This window comes from Nomascus leucogenys, chromosome 13 (assembly GCF_006542625.1).
Source record: "Nomascus leucogenys isolate Asia chromosome 13, Asia_NLE_v1, whole genome shotgun sequence".
In the NCBI taxonomy this organism is placed as follows: domain Eukaryota; kingdom Metazoa; phylum Chordata; class Mammalia; order Primates; family Hylobatidae; genus Nomascus; species Nomascus leucogenys.
Genome location: NC_044393.1, coordinates 54,815,386 through 54,837,556, shown reverse-complemented (window position 1 = coordinate 54,837,556; position 22,171 = coordinate 54,815,386). Strand labels below are relative to the sequence as shown.

Below are 22,171 nucleotides of genomic sequence, written 5' to 3'. Positions count from 1 at the left end.
TCTGGACATTTCATATAAATGGGATCATTCAATATGTGACCTATTGTGTCTGCCTCTTTTCATTTAGCCTAATATTTTCTAGGTTTATCCACACTGTAGCCCAGATCAGTACTTATTCCTTTCAGTGGATAGATAATGTTCTGTGGTATTTTGTTTATCCACTCATCAATTGGTGGGTGTTTGGGTTGTTTCCACTTTTTGGCTCTTCTGAGTAATGCTGCTGTGAACATCCATGTACATACGTGTTCACTGTCTCGGAGGTATTGCCACGTAACTGATCTTTTAACAGTATGCACCTGATCACGTCACTGCTTTGCTTAAAAAGACCCGGTACTTCTCATTGTTCTTAAAGTCAGAGTCAAAATCCTCACCTGGGCATGGAAGGTTCATGGCTTCTGGGCCTGGCCAGCCTCACCCTGCTGTTTCCCCTGTTCTTTTCCAGCCAAGAGGCGCCAAGACTCCCTCCGTGCACAGAGCCTCCTTCTTGGCTTCAGCTTCAAACTTTCCGCCTTCCCCCTGCATGGCCCTCTGCTTCCCTAACCTCTACTCATCCTGGAGTCTCAGATGACCTGCCCCCTCCTCAGGGAAGCATTCTCCACTGCCTCACGCTAGGTTAGGGCCACCTGCTGCACACTCCCAAGGGACCCCGTGCATCGCCTCCATCGCCCCTAACACAGCTGCAGGCAATGATGACTTGTGTGGTGGTTTGCCTAATGCTTCTCTCTTCTGCCCCGTTAAGCTCCAGGAGAGCAGAGAACTCATTGTTCCCCAGTTTTTCCCAGCACCTAGCACAGTGCCTGGCACATTCAGGCACTCAGTAAATATTTACTGAATGAATAATGGGTAATGATGGCAGCAAATGAGCCACTTGTTCAGCAGACTCCTTCAGCCTTAGCATGTCCCTCAAGTGACGGGGAAACCCAGGCACCGCAGAGGCCAAATGACTTCTTCTGTCCCCAGCCAGACACCTCTCACTTCCCTGAGGGACCACTGCTTATGCAGGAATGGGTTTGGGGGAGTTCCCCCCATCCTGAGATATACAGAGCCTCAGTGTGTGAATCCCAGCTGACATGTGGGTTCTCTCAGGACAGGGTGATTCCCATAGCATGTGACTCAGAGCAGCCCCTCGACACCACAGACTGAATCAGGAGCAGCCGCAGTCCATTTCCAGGGGAGAAATGAGGAGGGATTCTCTGAAGCACTTGCTTCTCTAAGAGGCGGGGAGTTGCCCTATGACAAACCGAGTTCCCTTTAGTAAAGATTATTGCCTTTCTGCCTGTTGTGTTTGAAAAACTGTCCTTGAAGAAATTCCAAGAGGAAACTGTACACCTTCTGAGACTTAATTGCTTTTTCAAAACACGCTTGTTTTCATTTCCCCCACAGATATGCACTTATTTGGCCATTACCCAGCACATGACGACTTCTATCTCGTAGTGTGCAGTGCTTGTAACCAGGTCGTCAAGCCACAGGTTTTCCAGTCGCACTGCGGTAAGTGGACACCTGCACCGTCGGGCACATCTGTAGCTGCCACCCTGGGGACAGTCGCCTTCCCCTGGCCTCCCCGACAGGGTCTGGCCGTGTCTTGTCTTAGCCTGAGGCTGTGGGTAAAGTCTTCCTGGGCTGCTGCCTCTGCTTGCAGGCTGTTTTAGGAGCTGTAGTCCTGCTGAAATCCGCAGTCCTGTCAGAACAAATGAGAGAAAACCTGCAGCTTGTCTCGGTCAATGGGACTAGACTGAAGCCTTCTGCCCAACCTGGCGATGGCCTCTGCAGGTGACCAGGGGGAGGGGAGAGCTGCTTAAGAAGTCACTCCTGCAGCCAGACATTTTCTGCCCCTGAAAGAGGGCCAGGAGAGAGTCTCCCCCCAGACTTACAAAAAGGAGGGCTGGGGCCAAGCACAGCCCAGTGTGTGGGCCACTGGGGTGCTGCCCCAAGGAAATGGTGCATCAGTAAAACCTTACATTTCCAATTCACCTTTCCCAAGAATCCCCCTTGTTAAAAAAAAAATCCCAGGTGGGGTTGGGAACTGCTTTCTGTCTCTAAACATCCTTGATGTAATAAATTCCTTCAGTTGGTCATCAACAAACCATGCAGCTGCCATGGACAGGACAGATAAAGTCCACGTGGCTGCCCCCCTCGGGGATGAATAAACAGCCATTTGGCCTTAAAGAGTTGTTTGAGTCCAAGAGGTCAAGTCACTTAACCTCTCTGGGTAGAAGTTTCCTTATCTATAGCAGGGAATTGGATCAGACAATTTCCAAAGCTGTAATATGCTGTGAGTCCAGCACAGTATCTCCCAATCTTTTTATTTAAGCTGTATTCCCTTTTGATGAACATAAAATCTGAATGCCCTCCTTACCATTAAGGTTTCAAAGTACATTCTATTGTGCCTAAAAAAAGTCAAAGCAATTATAATATTGAATATGCTTTTGCAAATTACACACATTTCCCCTTTCTCACCCTCCGAATTTCTGACTTTTTCCCACCTCTTCAGTTATCATTATTCTATAATAAAATAAAGGGAGTTGAGCTTATCCAAGCTCTTTAACAGTCTCTCTATATACTAATTATCAACTGCAAACGTGTATATGTATGTGTATGATATATACATATCTACATATATATAATCTGTATCTGTGTATATACTGTAGGCATATTTTGTGTTTATAATGTGTAGAATTCAGGCTTATGGAGCACCTCTGGGAGTGAGTCCAGAACTTTCAAACCAGCACAAGGCAAAGAAAGGGCCCTAGAAAGTGCAATGTGAGGAGGTTTGGTCAGAGGCCAAGTCTTCTGCCCCTCCCTGCAGCCAGCACCGTGTCCTCGGGCTACTTGCTTGATGTCTCAGGGCTTTGGTTTCCTTGTCCCTACCATGGGGAGATGACTTCTGTGGGTGCGTCTAGCTGTGACGTGTTCATTCTGGCAGACTGAGCAGGAAAGGAGCAAGTCGTGTGCCTGGCACAAGTTGACCTTCTTGCTTAGTGCTCTGTACCAAATGACCCTCTCCACTGCCTGGAAGAGAGAAAGGGTTAAACCTCTCCAAAGAGAAACTGTCAGAGCCTGGTGGCGGTGCAACCAGCTGAGATGACAGGTGGAGAATCCAAAGCAGAGCCATGGCAAGAAGGTCCCACCCAGCCAGTGGTTCAGTGACCAGGCACAGAAGCTCCGTGACCAGTGCTTCTGTGTGTCTTGTGAGAACGCAGAAGCTACATCATCCTGAATATGATTTTCATTCACTCAATTCACAAGGATGTGAAGCTGTTATAGGCACGGAACAGGGGCTTGCATTCTATTGTAAGCCATCAAAACTTTCACTGGGGCTGGGTGCAATGGCTTACGCTTATAATCCGAGCACTTTAGGAGGCCAAGGCAGGAGGATCACTTGAGGCCAAGAGTTTGAGACTGGCCTGGGCAACATAGTGAGACCCCATTTCTAAAAAAAAAAAAAAAAAAAAAAAAATATTTAGCCAGGTGTGATGGCATACCTGTAAGTCTCAGCTACTGGAGAGGCAGAGGGGGAGAACTGCTTGAGCCCAGCAGTTCAGGGTTGCTGTGAGCTATGATTGTGCCCTTGTACTCTATCCTGGGCAACAGAGCAAGACCCTGTCTCAAGAGAAACAAACAAAAAAACAAAACAAAACCAAAAAATTCTTCACTGAGAACTTAATTCACTGGAGTCTTTGATGGAAGGATCCTGAAAGGGACCCAAAACATGGGACCCCACTGTCCCCTGCAGAATTCTTCGCAGGAGAAAGGTCCCAGATTGCCAAGGGAGGAGGCTCTGGGGCTTAGCAGACCTGATACACCTGCCTCCCCCCACCCTGGGGCTCTTGGCATAAGAGCCAAAAGTCAGCTTAGGGGACAGCCTATGGCTTTGGGAGCTCTGAGCAATCCAGTAAATTAGTTTGGGGGTTTGGGGTTACTGATCTCATCCCTCAAAGCCCAGTCTCCTTAAGCTTCTTGCTGAACCAGCTGACAAGCAGCCATGGGGACATGACTACAACTCAGCAAATTGAGGCACCAAAGCCTCCCTCAGCTCTCGGTGTGTGTCCTAGTACGGATACAAACTTACACTTATCAAGACCAAGAGAGAGTGCAAAGCAGAGGCCAGAACCATTGCAGCTCTTTGTGGGGAGTACTTTTTAGCGTCTAAAAATTCCTGCGATAGCTTCATGATTGTCTAAGTCAGTGCAGGCTGCTATAACAGTATCGTAGACTGGGTGGCTTATAAACAGCAGAAATGTATTTCTCACAGTTCTGGAGGGTGGAAGTCTGAGGTCAGGATGCCAACAAGGTCAGATTCTGGCAAAGACTGTCTTCCAGGTTGCAGACACCCAACTTCTCACTGTGTCCTCACATGGTGGAAAGAGAACAAGAGTTCTCTGAGGTCTCTTATATGGGCACTAATCCCATTCATGAGGGCTCCACTCTCGTGACCTAATTATCTCCAAAGTCCCCACCTCCTTATACCATCACATTGCGGGTAGGATTTCAACATAGGAATTTGCGGGGGACACAAACATTCAGTCCATAGCAATATTTTTTTTTTCTCTTTCCTTGTAGGACTGGCCTTGCTATTTTCCACAAGTTAATAAGAATGCCAGTGTGCTGAGTGCCAGACACCGTGCCAAGTGCTTTCCATATCTGTTTTTTGTTTTGTTTTGTTTTTTGGGTTTTTTTTTTTTTTTTTTTTTTTTGAGTCAGACTGTCATCCAGACTGGAGTGCAGTGGTATAATCTCAGCTCACTGGAACCTCTGCCTCCCCAGTTCAAAAAATTCTCCTCAGCCTCCGGAGTAGCTGGAACTACAGGTGCCCGCCACCACACTTGGCTAATTTTTGTATTTTTAGTAAAGACAGGGTTTCGCCATGTTGTCCAGGCTGGTCTTGAACTCCTGACCTTAGGTGATCCGCCTACCTTGGCCTCCCAAAGTGCTGGGATTACAGGCATGAGCTGTCATGCCCAGCCTCCATCCCTTTGAGCATGTAATCCTTTCAACAGCCCTGTGACGTGGGTGTTAATATTATACGCATTTTGTAATTGAGGAAGCTAAGGCTTAGGAGGTCAGTGCTTTGCCTGATGTCTGGAAGCTAGGTGGGTGTTGGCCTGATTTTGGGCACAGGCCAACACCCTGTGGTTAACTGCAGAACTTTCTTTCAAATGGAATCTTATATAGACCCCAATCTATAAATATATATGGGAAGCAGAGCTGTTGAGGTTGAAATTAGGTCAGGGGTCCAAGCCCCATGGACGCAGCCTTCTCCTGACTTTTTTCACCCCTCACCTGCCAGGGTTCCACAGAACATTCTTTGAACTTTGTTGATGTAGAGGAGACAACATGGGCTTTGGAATGAGACAAAGCAATTCACGACTTCCCCACTAACCATGCGACCTTGGGAAGGTCACCTCATCCCTCTTCACCTCCATTTCTTCATCTGTAAAATGGGTACTCTGCCTGCCTCAGGGGGTTGCTGGGATGATGTGACTGATGTGAGGCTTAAGGTTCATTTTCTCCTCCCTTCTCTCCATGGCATCTTTCCCCATTGCCCCCAGCTGGATGCAGTTCTTCCTGCTGAACAGCCACAAAACTCTGTTCTCCTGTGCCACTTCCTCTCCTGCCATGCTGTCGTTTGTGCCACCTCCCGCTTCTCCCATGCCATCATCTGTGGCCTGATTCAGATTCTAGGATTCTTTCCCAAGCAAGGATATACCTTTTTAGTTCTGTGCTGTCAGTGTTCAGAAAGTGAACTCATCATGGGTGCATGGCAGTGTTCAAGATCTTGGTATACTAGTCATTTAACTTAAATTGAAAAAAGTGTGTGTGTGTGTTTAGCCAGTCAGTTATGGGGACTTCAGAAATTTGTGGTTAAAGGAAAATTGTTGCTTACTCAACACTTCTGATACCAAATTGTGAGTTTTCCATACCAAGGGGATTCTCTGCAGGTACCAATTCAGTGTCCTACGATTTAATTCAGTTCCGACAATAACTACCTGTAGCTGGGGCCGGGTGCAGTGGCTTACGCCTGTAATCCCAACATTTTGGGAGGCCAAGGGAGGGAGGGTTGCTTGAGCCCAAGAGTTCAAGACCATTCTGGGGAACATGGTGAAACCACATCTCTACAAAAAATTTTGAAAATTAGCCAGGCATGTTGGCATGTGCCTGTTGTCCCAGTTACTCAGGATGCTGAGGTAGGAGAATCACTTGAGCCCAGGAGGTTGAGGTTGCAGTGAGCTATGATGGTGCCACTGCACTCTACCCTGGGTAACAGAGTGAGACCCTGTCTCAAAAAAACACGAACCAAAAAAACACTACCCAGAGTCAGCACAGACCCCACAGGTTAAAGGCTCAGTCCCACAAAACTGTATCCCCACTTCGGATGCCAATCACGAGTAATAGGTCCCCAGGTTACCCACATTTCTGTCTGACTTGGCTACAAATTAGGGGTCTCCACACCCCTCCTCATGTTCAATAATTGGCTATAACAACTCACAGAACACAAGGAAACATTTTACTAATGTTTACTGGTTTATTTATATTATAAAGGATATAAATGAACAGTCAGAGATAATAGGGTGAGGTCTGGAAGAGTCCTAGGTGCAGGAGCGTCTGTCCCTGTGTGTAGTTGGGATTCACCACCCTCCCAGCATGTGGATGTGTGTACCCATCTGGAATCTCTTTAAACTCCATCCTTTAGGGTTTTCTGGAGGTTCCATGCATGATTGATTAAATCATTGGCCATTGGTGATTGGCTCAATCTCCAGTTGGTCTTTCTGGTGACCAGCCCCCAGCCTGAAACTGCCTATGTACCCCAACCACCAGTCATCTCATTAGCATAAAAAGACACTCCAGAGATCCCAAGGGTCTGAGAAGCTCTTGTGTCAGGAAACTGAGGACTAAGACCAAATATAATGAAAGATATTAGTATCACCCCTGTCACTCAGGAAATTACAAGGGTTTTAGGAGCTCTGTGCCAGGAACTGGGGATAAAGACCAAATATATATTTCCTATTATATCACAATATCACAGTACCAGTGTGAAAAGCAGAATGTCATAGTGGAAAAGTCATGAATTTTGGAGTCAAACAGAGGCAGGTTAGAATCCTAACATTTACGAGCTGTTTGACTTTGAGCTAATTATATGACCTTCTGAGCCTTCTTTTCCTCATCTATAAAATAAGGATGGCAATTCCTGCTTTGCAGAGTTCCTGTGAAGAACACAGAAAAAGGTTGTATCATTTTCTGGCACATGGTAAGGGAATAAAGAAAGGATTGTCAATAAATTGTGGCTATTTTTTATTAAGTTGAATGTTTCTTATGAAAAATGGGAAAACCAATTCAGTCAAGTGTTTCCTGCCTTCATTTCTTGCCCTGTCTCAGAGGATGTGCACACTGAGGTCAGCCCACAGACTTTCGCCTGTGATTCATCTTTTGCTTCCCACACTCTTGGAGCAAGAAATGCCAGCCTGAATATGATTACATTTGCTAGGAGTCCTGAGGGCTTGGCTTTGCAAATATTGGTTTACATTCACATTAGGCCCCTATGGCAGCTCTTTTAGAAATGCCGTTAAGCTCCAGTATCTCTCTGGGTTCCCTGCTGAGGTCCATCCAGCCTGTGCCATAGCGCCCTACAGGGGTAACATGGAGCCCCCCGCCCAGGGCTGGCACCACAGTCCTTCTTCTTCTGATCGTGTGCCCCATGCTGCCATCCCAGATGTAGAAAGCAGGTGCAACCACTGCTGGGGAGACCCTTTGCTTGGCATGGCAGTGGAGTGCTCTGGGAGCCATGTTCTGTGTCACCCCATTAGGGATGGCTTCCTCGGGTCTGTTTCCTAAGTCTGTACCAACAGCCTTTTAGACACTTTTTAAACTTCTACCCATGAGATCTAGGATTTCAAGAGATTAGTTTGTTTCTGAAGTCCCTTAGGTGAATGGATAAGGTTATTTAGGAATAGTTGTAGAAAGGGGGAAACAGGAACAAGAAGCCTTACCTTGGGAGTCCTAGTTCCACTCAGCAGGCATCTCTGTCCTTCGTAGCTATCCATCCCAATTTGTGGCATGATGCATTGACATGGCGTGTGAGCCTAGTGGTTGAGTGTAACCTCTCTAGGATCCATTTGATAGATTAAAATTCCAGCTCTAGGCCAGGCGCAGTGGCTCACATCTGTAATCCCAGCACTTTGGGAGGCCGAGATGGGCAGATCACCCTGAACTCAGGAGTTTGAGACCAGCCTAGGCAACATGGAGAAACCCCGTCTTTACCAAAAATACAAAAATATTAGCCAGGCGTAGTGTTGTGCTCCAGCTACTTGGAAGGCTGAGATGGGAGGATTGCTTGAGCCTGGGAGGTGGAGGTTGCAGTGAGCTGAGATTGTGCCACTGCACTTCAGCCTGGGCAATGGAGCAAGACCCTCCCTGTCTTAAAAATAAAAATAAAAAAAATTCCAGATCTACACCTTATTCCCTGCGTGACCTTGGGCAGATTACTTTGCCTCTGTGTTTCCGTTTCCGTATCAAAATGGAAATAATAGTTTATCTCAGAAAGTTTCATGTTGATTAAAGGAACTTGCATGTGGAAAGCACAGTGGTACAACAAAGTTTGCTTTAAAAAAAAAAAAGTTTCACAATTATTAACTGAGGGATAAGCTACAGAGATTTATAATGAAATCTTGTCCAGAGTTTTCACTTGTGATTACTATGGAAAGGGAGATGTTTGTGACTCTTCCTCTTATCAGAGCTGTGGTGAGTCCTTACCTCAGCCCAGAGAGAATCCAGGGACAGGGCAGGGGATTATGCTCTGTGTGTGTGCACAGGCATGTATGTAAGACAATAACAAGGAGGTGCAAGTTGCCTATACTGGAAAAAAAATTTTTATTACTTTTTAATAATTGTGTGTTTTCAGTCAATTTGGACTATTGTAATTAAAGAAAAAAATAATAGGTAGATCCAGGTTGTAGTTTTGTAATTGGGGTGAACATTTATGGTGAGTTGTCTGATTTGCCTAAATGAAGGAAGTAGGATTTTTTGGGGGGTCCTTATCTTCTAATATAGTTACATAACTACCTACAGTAAAGCAGGGTTTCTCAGCAGGGGCACTATGGACATTTTGGGCTGAATAATTCTTTGCTGTGGGGCTCATTCTGTGTCTTACTATAGGATGTTGAGTGGCTTCTCTGACCTCTACCTACTGCATAGCAATAGCAGCCCCCACCCTACTCCTAATCTTGACAAGCAAAACCATCTCGGGACATTGCCAATATCCCCTAGGGTGCAAAATCACCCCCAGCTGGGAACTACTGCCGTAAAATATAACATGCCCCCATTTATTATACTGTATTTCATGCTTTTCTGTATTTAAATTTTTTATCGAAGTAAAACATGTGTTTATGCCCAGAAACGACTTCTGTGGAATCACAGCCGCATGTAGAAAGTTGGCTGGTTCAGCTTGCACAGAGCTAGCCGTTGGAATTATTTCCCCATCACACATACATGCAAAGTGTAAAACAGGTTATCTTACAGCAGTCCATAAAATTGCAGTCCTTTCCACTTTAAAATAATTTTTTTAAAGGCAAAAGAAATAACACCTTCATGTACACAGATCCCACAGAATTTGTCTGCCACACTTGGCACTAGTCCTCTCAGCAGAAAGCCATACGGCTGCATACCCTGCCCATCAGACAGAGATAATCCTTGGATGTCACTGCTACTTAAAAAAAAAAAACCATGGTTTAGAACCAGAGAACCTGGTTGTCATTCAATAGACAAGAGAGGATTAGATTTTTTTTTTCTCCTTCTCAGAGAGGGCTTTTTATTCCCTTTTCTGATTATATTTTTGAATGCCCTTCAAGTAGCTGTTTTTCATGTTGATGGTGATGCAGTAGAATTTAATGAACTGTGAGCTAAAGCAGAGAGGCTGGGCAGAAAAATAAATGAGTGGCAGAAACTCACCCCTGGAGTGAGGCATGGCATGTCCTGGCTGGCACCCCATCCTTCTGTGTACATCCAGATGCTGATGCTGGTTGGATACCGAGAACAGCATGTCTCAGCAGTGCTACACATGGGAGCCTAATTAATGAGGATCCAAGGTTCCCTGCAATTGTTCTTTTTATTTTGTCTATCTCCAGGTGACCTCCGGTTGAGGAAGAGACAAACCATGTGTGCCTCTGAGCCCTAGAGAGAGTTAGTCCCTCCCGATGTCAGTGCCCCCTGGGCTTCCCAGAGTGTCAGGGGCATTATCACCTGCTAATTATCCCACCAAGACTTCCTTTCTGAAAGTGTTGATTGCTATTGCATGGGGCTTGGGCTTTTTGTCAACTAAGTTAGATTTGTTTGCTGACATTAAATTGTTGTTATTGTTATTGTTAGTTGTCTTTTATATGGCTAGATATTTTTTAACATCAGAAGTATAAAATAATTAAAGGAAATTATTCTCATTGAACATATTCTTTGTCAAGTTTGATAACATTAATTAATAAGACTTGGCAAAAGCACATGAATCTGTGCAAACTTTATTTCGTTAGTAGAATTTTTTTAACTTTAATTTGATCAATCTTTCCCAAATCCATAATTAACTCCTGGTATTGATATCATCTTTTGAGTTCCTTATGATCAGAAACAATGTCTGCTATTGTTTTTGCTTATTTCATTTTTCCACCATCCCTAGTAAAGTGCAGTTACACTATAGATGCTAAGGAAATCCTTATGATGGACCCTAGGAAAATCTCAAAGGAAAGAAATGACAGAATGACTGATTAACGAAGAATTATCCCATAAATCAAGCATTGCAACCGAGAGAATCTACGACTAAATAGGACTATGGTTTGCTTCACTTCAAGTTTTTATATTTTGAACTTGCTACTGCTCAAATTAAAGTTAATGCTGGGTCCAGAACATAGCAGGTTGACCTGGTCCCACTTTTCACTCCCCTAATTCAGGATAAAAATAACAGCAATAAAGCTAAAACACTTACTGAGGACTTACTATGTGCTAAACATTTTAATGTGTTATTTAATCATGCCATCACCCTAAGGTGATATCTGGTTGTATTATCTTTATCTCACACTCAAGGAAAGGGAGACCTGGAGGACTTAAGAAATTTGTTCAAGATCAGGCTGATGTAAGTGGCAGAACCAGAATTCCAATGTCTGACTCCAGAGTGCCTTAACTACTACATCGGTTATATGTTTTGTGTCTCAAACTCGCTGCAATACCATAACTAAACTTTAATGCAGAAAAGTCATTTCCATCCCCTGTAGGATGCTGAAAAGTAAATAACAGGTGCTTGGGGCAGGTGAGCTTCATTGCCCTTTCTCATTTTAATCCACACCACTGATCTTCTCTGCTTATTGGCATAGGCAGAGAACTTGAACACAATTTTGAGGTAAGGGAGAAGGAGGAATAAATTGGTAATAGGGAATGCGTTTAGAGCCTTAACCACAGCATTTGAAATAGACCTTTAAATAAATGAAAGCAAAAAGATGGAAGCTTGTAGAAGAGATGGAGTGTTTACCACATATGTTCTCCTAAAAATTCTACCTGTAGTTTCTTGTTTATCCCCAGCAAATGAGCTGATCCATGAGACTCACAAAGAGTACATAAATTTCCTCCATATTCAATGAAATTCTCTTTTTTCATGTTTCTGTGAATTGAGTAGAAATGTTGCAAATTTCTTGGCTTGATCGTGTATTTGTTTATGTTATTTAACCTACCAGAACATAAGCCTCAAGAAAACCAGGCCCTTATCTGTCTTGTTCACCACTGCATCTGCAGCATTAGAACAGCACATTAGAACAAGCACACAGCAGATATAATGGTTCAGCTCAAATTTAGAAATAAATTAATAGGATCTTCATAACTTTAGGATTATTTAGTTCTTTTTTTTTTTTTTTCCTGAGATAGGGTCTTCCTCTGTCACCCAAGCTGGAGTGCAGTGGCATCATCACTGCCCACCACAACCTCAACCTCCCAGGCTCAGCTGATCCTCCCACCTTAGCCTCCCGAGTAGCTGGGACCACAGGCATATGCTACCATGTCTGGCTAATTTTTTTTTTTTTTTTTTTTTTGTGGAGATGCGGGTTTCGCCATGTTGCCCAGGCTGGTCTCAAACTCCTGGGCTCAAGCGATCCTCCCGCCTCAGCCTCCCAAAGTTCTGGGACTACAGGTATGAGCCACCACATCTAGCCAGAATTCATTTTTAATTGAAACAATCTTCTACTTATTATCTCATCAAAGCCTATTTCTTGAAGGCTGAGTGTCTTGGATTACATTCTCCAGAGTCACATGGTTTCAATTCATTCATTTATTTGAAAAATATTTATTGAGCACCTGCTATATGCCAGGCACTGTTCTAATGCTGCAGATGCAGTGGTGAACAAGACAGATAAGGGCCTGGTTTTCTTGAGGCTTATGTTCTGGTAGGTTAAATAACATAAACAAATACACAATCAAGCCATGTGAAAAGCTGTCACAAGAGTGTCCCAGCAGAGAACACAGAAGAGTAAAAACAAACAAGGCATGTTTGAGGGCTTCAGAGTAGTAGACAAGGACCAGAATGTCAGAGTCATGTAGAACAGAGTCTGAAGGTTGGGTTTTATTCTGGGTGTGGTGCTAAGACACTGCAGGGTATTGAGTGAGGGAAAGGCATAATCTGGTTTCTGTTTTCTGAAGCTCAGTCTGGCTGCAGTGAAGCCCAGGAGACCCGGAAGGGGCTAATGCACAGCTAGCGGTAGCAGATCATCGTGGTAGCTGTGGAGATGGAGAGAAAAGGATAAACTCGAGATCTATTTTGGAAATGTAGCTGACAGAATTTGCTGACAGATTGGATTGGATTAGATTGGAAAGGGAAGAGTCAACATTTATTTAGAGTTAGGTTGAAGGAGAATGGCCAGTGACTTGGCAGAAAAAGCAGCAGAGAATGACTACACGGAAGCCAAAAGAAGAAAGCGTTTCATAGATCATGTCAAATGTAAAGAGGTTGAGTAAGACACGAAAGAGAAGAGGTCGCTAAGTTAGCGACCTGAGGGTTGTTGACCTTGACAATAGCCAATTGACAATAGGTGATTTTATTTGTGTCTTGAGATTTTTTTCCAAGGACAGATGACTTCATTTTTGCTTCACCAACAGGCACCATTTTTAGGCTGGCAGTACCCTCAGTGTTTTATTGGCATGTATGCTGAGCTCAGCTGCCACCCAACTCAATCGTCAGCTGGCTCCTTTGCCCTCTGCATCTCTGTGACCTATAGCACTGATTACTGTGCAGGATAGTCACTGTGAACACTAGACAGTGAGTTCCTGAGGGCTAGGACTGTGCCTTGTGCATCCCTGAGTCCGACCAGGGAGCCCTTTTCCTGGCTTCTAGTAGACACTCAGAAGTGTCTGGGATAGGCCAAGGTGGGTAGATCACCTGAGGTCAAGAGTTCCAGCCCAGCCTGGCCAACATGGTAAAACCCCATCTCTACTAAAAATACAAAAATTATCCAGGCATGGTGGCACGTGCCTATAATCCCAGCTACTCAGGAGGCTGAGGCACGAGCATCGCTTGAACCTGGCAGGCAGAGATTACAGTGAGCCAAGATTGTGCCACTGCATTCCAGCCTAGGTGACAGAGCACGATTGTGTCTCAAAAAAAAAAAGTGTCTGGGATAAACAAGTGGATAAACAGGCAGAAGGAAGCACTCCTCCAATCCCAAATTCAAGTGCTCTTGGCACCTTTTGCTTCGCCAATATTAGCATATATGGTGGCTGGTGCAAATGCTTATGTACTTATCCACCCCTCCCCCCTTCACACTCTCAAGGAACCAGGACCCCTGTCAGGCTCACCATTCAATTCCCTGAGTCCACACAAGGAGTGCTGGATCTCAAAAATTGATGCCCAATATACTGTTTTTTGTTTGTTTTGTGGGGGGGGTGTTTTTTGTTTTTTGTTTTCTTAAAAAAAAAAAGAATCTTGGAAGAAAGAAGGAAGGAAGCCAGGAAGGAAGGGAAATTGGCTCACCAGTTGTGAATAAGCCAAATTCCACATGTAAGTGAGTACAATCATTTAGAAGACATGGCTGCTTGAAAGATAATGACCAACTCTTGTTGAGACGCAGTTGGAAAGACTGATGTGGGGAAACATCCTTCCTCTGTGAGCAGTGGGGAGGCCATGGCTTTGATCCCTGACCACAGCTGATTGCTGGAGGGCTCTCGCTGTAACGTGACCCCTGGCTTCTGACTCATCACTGGTGTGTCCTCGCCAATACAGGCTGCTCCATTCCATTCCTCAGAGCTGTATCCACTGAGGAGAATTCGGGTAACAGTCATTGCTTTATTTAAATCTGAGTAAAGAATGTTAGCAGCGCTGATTCAAAAGGTCATCTCAGAATTCTCCCTATCCTGAGCCATAAGCAGAGAAGCATCTCCCGAACAGTGCTTTCTCTGGAACAGTGAGCCCATACGAAGAACAAGGGTTTGGGTGGATGCATACCCTTGGGAAACTTTGCCAGACTCCCCCTCCCAGAGCCTCATAGCAGCTATTAGCACATTAAAGCACCAAGAGGTCTTGGAGTCAAAAACAAAAATGCATCTATTTCACATTGGAGTCACATCGCCCTCATCCAAATTCAGCCACATGCAATGGGCAACAAGAACAAGAAAAAATGCATGTTTTTCCTAAGAACATGGCCCTAGACACTAGCTTACCCTTTCGTCTGGTGTCTGAGCAAAGAAACAAGAATGTTTCCCAACCCTGGAGGAGAAACTGGCCATGGGAAGGCCCCACTGTCCCACATACTACGTGTACTGTACTCTTTCAAGAGAAGTTTTGGTCATACAGGATTTTCGCCTCCCACCCTGACACTAGAACCCGATCCCATTTAAGCTGCAGCATTCTGCTGTCAATTTTCTTTAGGGAAGCCCTCGGAGTATTCTCAAGGAGCTGATTCTTGTCTTCATCTGGGATCACGGAGAGTTACTGACTCCTTCCTGGAGTGTCACATGCTAGAAACCTGTGTGCAGGCTTGCCCCCAGATGCTACAAATCTCTAAAGATACTTCCAAGCTATATCTTTTCTAAACCCAAAGTGCTTCTTCCCATGATGTGTAGAGCTACTATGCCAGGCTTTCTTTCTGGGTTCCCCCGCCCCAGAAAAAGTTGCTGTTAAACTGATGTTGCATCTCACAATTAATGTCATCCTAGAATCGGGGAATACCGTTAATGGTTTGGGTAGGACCTTTCCCTTGCTTCTTTGCAGGGCCAGACGCTTCTGAAAACTGGATGCAAATTTGGGAATGCTGCATAGGAGACTCATAGGAAATAGATAGGTCGGGGGGAAAACATAAATTGGAGGGCATAAAGGATGAAAGAGTCAGTAAACCATTTCACTATGATGAATCCCACTTCACCTGGAAAAAATAATCTTTTTTTTTTTTCCAGAGAAAGCAACCATTGTCTTTGTTTTACCATGCTGGAACTATAGATTTCTAAGATTTGGTTTCTGTTGTTTGTTTATTAGCATCATAGATACTTTGCTTTTTTCCCCCTGAATTATTTTCTCAAATTCCGAAGCCTTCTCTAGGGGTGCATTTTCCTAAGATAACAATGGCTTAGTTTACATCGTGGCTGTGGTTTTCTGCTCATCTTTATAAGTGGCTGCCTCTACTCCATAAGTAATCTTCTTAAACAAGCACCTTCTTAAATGAGGCAACCCTCTTAACCAAGGAGCACTACCATATACTCATTAATAAGAAGGCTGCGGGACCAGGCACGGTGGCTCACACTGTAATCCTAGCACTTTGGGAGGCTGAGGCAGGTGGATTACTTGAGGTCAGGAGTTGGAGACCAGCCTGGCCAACATGGCAAAACTCTGTCTCTACTAAAAGTACAAAAAATTGGCCAGGTGTGGTGGTGCACACCTGTAATCTCAGCTACTAGGGAGGCTGAGGCAGTAGAATCGCTTGAACCTGGGAGGTGGAGGTTTCAGTGAGCCAAGATCGTGCCACTGCACTCCAGCCTGAGTGACAGATGGAGACTGTCTCAAAAAAAAAAAACCAAGATTGCTGGCTCTGACTGAAACCCTAATCCTGTGACCTGCATTTGTCAGCTCTGGGCATCATCCTGATAGTGACACTAGCTCCAAAAACATGAATCAAGTTTCCCGGTGCATTTAAGAAGGCAGGGGCTAGATGGTGGCCCTTTGAAAATTTTCCTCCCACTTTCTTGGCTGAGCTGCCTTTGTCATATTCTTACAACAAACCCATGGGTCCCTAGGGTTTGGTGGTGAGGAACTTCTAGCCCTTATGGCCAACCTTTGCCTTAGCTGCTCTTTGAGGTGGGTACTGGTGATGGTGGCAGTGCAGAGCCAGCCTGGGAGACAAGTGGGGTGGCCAGAGGAAGAGGGTATACCCCAGAGCTACCCACCTCTGTGGCTTGTAATGTTCGTGAGCCAAGAAACCACAGGGCTTTTTGCCCTCCCTGGTGCCCCACCTGCAGGCTGAAGAACTATGGTCGTTTCATTTATCTCTTTTTAACCGCTTCTCCCCGACCCTCACTTGTCTACACAACTTGTAGGCCTGCCATCAATGCGACTTGATCAGTGTTACCATGATCCTGCGTTCCATCCTTTTTAAGTTGTTAGGGGGTTTCTTTTTCATATTTGTTTTGTTATTCAGCCGGCACTGGAGTTGCATTGGACTGGTAGCACATCCTGGGGAGGAACCATCCATCTGGTTTTGGTTTTGATTGGGGGGATTTTTAGGGAGAAGTGCTCATTTTTCCTGAGATACCTGGGCCTATATCTTCCCCCTGTGTCTCCTGTTTAGCCTTTCCCACTCCTTTTTCAGAAGTGAAAGAGCAGATAGAAGGTCCCCTACAAACAGTTAACTATGGTATTTTCTCGATTCCAGGATGCCATTAATTGTAAGGTATCACATCCATTAAATAGCACCTTTTCCCAGGTCCCAGGGGCACTTCAAGGACAGTCTCATCATCCGCCCAGCACTGGCAAGCAGAAAGAGATGGGTAGTGTGGCAGTGCAGGGCATGGGCCAGGGAATGTACCAGGAGCAGCTTCTAGCGCGGTATGACTAGGTCATAATTAACCCACGTATGTCCCTTCTTGTCTTCTGGGAATCAGGTGTTTCACTTTCCCTTTGGCTTAGAGTTTAGTTCAAAATAGAAAATAATGAAGCTACAATGGTCTGGGAGTTTCCTGCTTCTTGTGATACCCCTGATAATTGTCATGTAAATTAACTAGTCCCATAGCAACTAGGCCACACATAGGAAAAAAACCACACCACTGCCAGATGGTAATTTAGGAATGTGATTTTAGTTTTCAGATGTAAAGGATGGTGAGGGAGTGGCCTTATTATTGTTTTATTTTTGATTTCTTGTTTAATTTATGGTGGTCAGAGAACGTTAGTTGTAGGTTATCCATTTTATAATTCATGATAACTTCCTTTGTGACTAGCTAGCATGTGAACCACTTTTGTAAATGTCTCATGTGATTCAAAAATGTATATAATCTCTCTATTGTGTGCAGAGTTCCATATATTTATTGTATATTTTGTAATTCAGATCATGTATGATTAGAAAATTTATTTAATCTCTCTTTTGTATGCAGCATTCCATATATTGTTTATTTTGTTTAAATCTTATTCATTCTTGCCATTTTTTGTCTGCTTGCTCTGTAATTTCTGAGAAGGGAGTTTTAAGTCTCCTATGATAGTTGTAAGTGTGTCAGTCTCTCCTGTAACTCTGACACCTTTTGCTTTACAATTTTGAGGCTGTCCTGTTGGGTATATGTAAGCTTAATTGTGAGGTCTTTTTAGTAGTGGTGTCTTTGTGCCTATTAATGCTTTTGCCTTAGGTTCTATTTTATCTGATTAACATTGCTATTCAATTTTCTTTGGGTCAGTATGTATTTGCCTCATTTATTTCTTTCCAATCTTTTATTTTCAACTTTTCTGTGTCATTTTGTTTTAGGTGTCTCTCTTGTAAAGCAGTATATAGCTGGCTTTTTAAAAAGTCCAATCTGGCCAGGCACAGTGGCTGATTCCTGTAATCCCAGCACTTTGGGAGGCCTAGGCAGGTGGATCACCTGACATCAGGAGTTCAAGACTGGCCTGGCCAACATAGTGAAACCCCGTCTCCATTAAAAATACAAAAATAAGCCAGGCGTGGTGGCATGTGCCTGTAATCCCAGCTACTCAGGAGGCTGAGGCAGGAGAATCGCTTGAACCCAGAAGGCAGAGGTTGCAGTGAGCAGAGATCGTGCCACTGCACTCCAGCCTGGGCGACAGAGTGAGACTCCGTCTCAAAAAAAAAAAAAAAGTCCAATCTGATATTGTCTTTTAATAGGTGAGTTTTATCCATTTACAATTATTATTACTTTATATATTTGGACTTATTTCTAACTTATATTTCTGTTTACATTGCTTTTTGTTTGCTTCTTTGTTCTCCTTTTCTGCCTTCCATTAGATTAGTACAATTTTCCTTACCCTGTCCCCATTTTTTCCCCTGCTATCTTGGTCACAATAGATTTTATTTCTAAAATCTATATGTTTAATGATCGTCATTACGTTTTTAACATGCATACAGAACTTTAGTTTTTAAAGACTAATGTTATCCACGATCTCTGTCTTCTCAGATAACACAAAAACCTTTGCATACTTTACCCACTTACAGTCAACTGGTAATTACAATAAAGAATTGAAATCATGGCCCAAAACACTGGCAATGCTTCTCAGCCTGCTAATTCATAGGGGATTAGAGGCACCCTGATTAATTTATGAAGCATGAACTTTTTGCTGATTCACTGTTTTACACCCTGAGATGCTTTGGGGCACATCTCAAGTTCGAGTGATACTTCATTCACAGCTCAAAATCTCTCTCTCAAGTTCCTGAAAGTGTTCTGAAGTAGGATTGGCCAAAGGGGAACTCAGAACCCTATGATCCACTCTACTAGGACCTATTTTCATAAATCAGATTTGTCATTTGTCATAATTTTCAGTGAGAACATCAGGGGGCTCCTCCTCCCTGCTTGACACCTGCTTCCCTGTCCTTTGATTCTCAAACTTTACTGTGCATACACATCTTCCAAAAAATCTTGTAAAAATGCAGATTCTGATTCAATTCAGTAGGTCTGTATTATTATTATTATTATTATTATTATTATTATTATTATTAGAGACAGAGTCTTGCTCTGTCACCCAGGCTGGAGTGCAGTGGCGCGATCTCGGCTCACTGCAACCTCCACCTCCTGGGTTCAAGCAATTCTCCTGCCTCAGCCTCCTGAGTAGCTGGGATTACAGGTGCCCACCACCACATCCAACTTATTTTTGTATTTTTGGTAGAGACAGGATGTCACCATGTTGTTCAGGCTGGTCTTGAACTCCTGACCTCGTGATCCGCCTGCCTTGGCCTCCCAAAGTTCTGGGATTACAGACGTGAGCCACCACGCCCAGCCCAGGTCTGTATTTTTAACATGATCCTCGGTGATGCTAGTGCTTTTGGTCCACAGACCCCACTTTGAGAAGCAAGTGCTTGGAGAATAGAATTTAGCTAGGAAATTTAAGTTTCAGCTCTAGGTTATGGTTCCTTGATACTTACAGAACAACAGATAAAGAAACTTTCTCTTTGAAGGGGTTGGGGTTCAGGATTATTTTAATTCTAAAGGTCTCCTTAAGGTCTGGCAGGGTCTCTCCATCCGTCCTTGGGCTCAGATCAGACTGGCTGAAAGTGAGTGGTCATTCAGTGCTCTGTGAAGTCCCTCTGCCTTCACCCCCGATTCCTCTGCTGTCCCTCTTGAGGTCAGTACAGCCCACACTTCTAGTCTCAGGCCTGTCACTGTGTCATTTAGATGTGACTCATGTGAGTCAGTGCCCTGAGGAAAAGTCTCCCTGGGGTTAGGGGCAGGCTTCCTGATAATTTATGTTTAAGACAAGCTTTTAATAGAGATACACTCCTAAGTAGTAACCAGGAAAAAGATTCTTTCCTCTTAACGGGTATCCATTTATAGGACTCAGCTGTTGAAGCTCAAGGGTAGCATTAGGCTTAAGCTTAATCTTCTGTATACCGTAATTTACAGCGCTGAGTAAAGCATTGTATGTACAACTATTTCAGTCATTTGCCATGATAAATAGCTATTGCTCTTGGCAGAGCAGAAACGCCATCTATGCTTTCCATTTATGAATATTGAATTGTCTCAGGCAGGCTTTTGCCGTTAAGTTTTTAAAGGGGAAATCCCCAACTAATCACATCACTGCACTGGCCCAAAATGTCATCTCCCTGCTACGTGCACCAGTCAGATCTTGATCCAGGCAGCAATTCTGCAGTGCATGTGTTTCTGGTGAAGCCTGCACAAAGCACTTGTAACAATTCCGAATGCAAGTCCTGCTAAAGGCTGCAGTTTTACACCGAATGCCACGAGCTGTTAGGGAGAAGATTCAGCTGGTGGCAGAACACTACTGGCAAGGATCAGGAAAATAACTTAGAGGTGATAATCTGATGCAAGAAAAATGGAAGGGGCATAATTCTGTCGGATTCCTGATGGTGAAAAGATGATGCCACCTATTGAAACTAAGGAGACAAAAAGTAAAAGAAAATGCCCAGGCTATAAATCCCTAGGGATCCACTCTTCCGGAACTCAGAGACACATATGCCTTCTACCAGTCTTCTCTTCAAATACTGTATTCCCTGCTGACTGGGAGGAAGCAAAGTGGATATTCAAATAGGACATCCAGGTAGAATGACCATCTTTTCCTGGGAAATCCCTTAGGCCTGAGTCAGCAGGTCACCCTACACTCAGGCTTCCAGAAATTTCCCATCTTTGCCCCCATTCCTTCCCACCAACAAACTTCCTGTGCTCGAGGGACTAAAATACTTAGGCTGGCATTCTTTAATTTGTCTCACATTTCTGAGCACCCACTATGTGCCAAGCATTGCCTGAGTGGTGGGATAAGAGAGAGTCAAGCACGAACATGAGTAGAGACAGCAAACACACAAAATAGTGTGCCGTCGCCTGTTTTTGAATACCGTGAGGTAGACTGGCATGGTCACGCTTCCATGGTCACGCTTGCAAAAGCCACTTATCAGCAATGTCTCTGGAAGATGATTCCTCTGAAAACAGTTGAGAGGCTTCTCTACTCATGACTGCCTTTTGAGCTTGATCATTTGCCTATAGAAATATCTTCCATTTCTACAGCATCTTGCTGTTTCCGAAGCACTCTTGTAGCGCACTCATTTTGATTTTCGTAACAACTCAGTAAGGTACACTGGCGGATACTGGTTTCACAGATTTGGAAGCTCAAAGAAATTCAGTGATTTGCCTGAGGCCACACAAGCGATAGGGGTAGAGCTGGGACTAGAAGTCAGGATTCCTGACTCCCCACAACTGCATTTTCCATGGATAGAGACCCCACGGGGGAAAAAGGCTCACAGAGCAGCAAAAAAATGCACCCAGTACAGGAGGCAAATTTACTTTTATGAAACTTCCAACATTTACAGTTTCTAATTCTAGATTTACATGCAACAAATACATCCTCTAGCTGTCTCGTATCTTCCTTACACAGGACCCAAGCTTTCTGCAATAACTATTTGAAAACCAGTTTTACAATTTTGACTCTGAAGGAAGATTACTCGTCTTCTTATAGGTTCTAGTCTAGCCTTTCATTTCTTGGCCAGAAGATTCTATCAGAACAAAAGTTATGGTCATTTCAGCAGACGCTGGGAATAAATCCCTTCAGCATTCTGATTAGTTACAATGGGTAATAAGAGAACTGTGTAGACCAAAAACTCCAAGTACATGTTTCATGCATGTAAACCTACTCATGATGGGTTTTGACTAAAAGCTAAGCATTGATGACCTTGCCACCAAAGCTTAGAGTCGCTTGTTAGTACTCTGAGAGCTGGAGTACAGGCATAGATACAACTTGATCCTGTTAATATCTCTCATTCCCAGGCCACAGATAAGTTTGTTGAATAGGAAGTTGAGAGAAAGCGATCTGGAGAGAGAATTTTATGCAAGTGGCTCAAGTGACCTGGCAATTTGGGAGTCCCTTGCAACCTTGCTATGACCTCCTACCTCTGTTTGCCCATCTATGGAATGGGTATGGTGGTTATATACCAAGGTTATTATTAGAAGTGATAAATTTGAAAATGCCTTGGCATGTAACTTGTGCTATAATTATACCTCACTGCCACAT

At 44.1% G+C, this 22,171-nt stretch overlaps 1 protein-coding gene across 4 annotated transcripts in view; it reads left to right on the top strand.

Moving 5' to 3' along the window:
• Positions 1-22,171, top strand: part of ATXN7L1 (ataxin 7 like 1) — a 270,468-nt gene that overhangs the window by 86,984 nt on the left and 161,313 nt on the right. For all 4 annotated transcript variants that reach the window (XM_030825567.1, XM_030825569.1, XM_030825568.1 and 1 more), the window contains exon 3: positions 1,384-1,488. In XM_030825567.1, the coding sequence (XP_030681427.1) occupies positions 1,384-1,488 (105 nt within the window). The remainder of the gene's footprint in view (positions 1-1,383; positions 1,489-22,171) is intronic.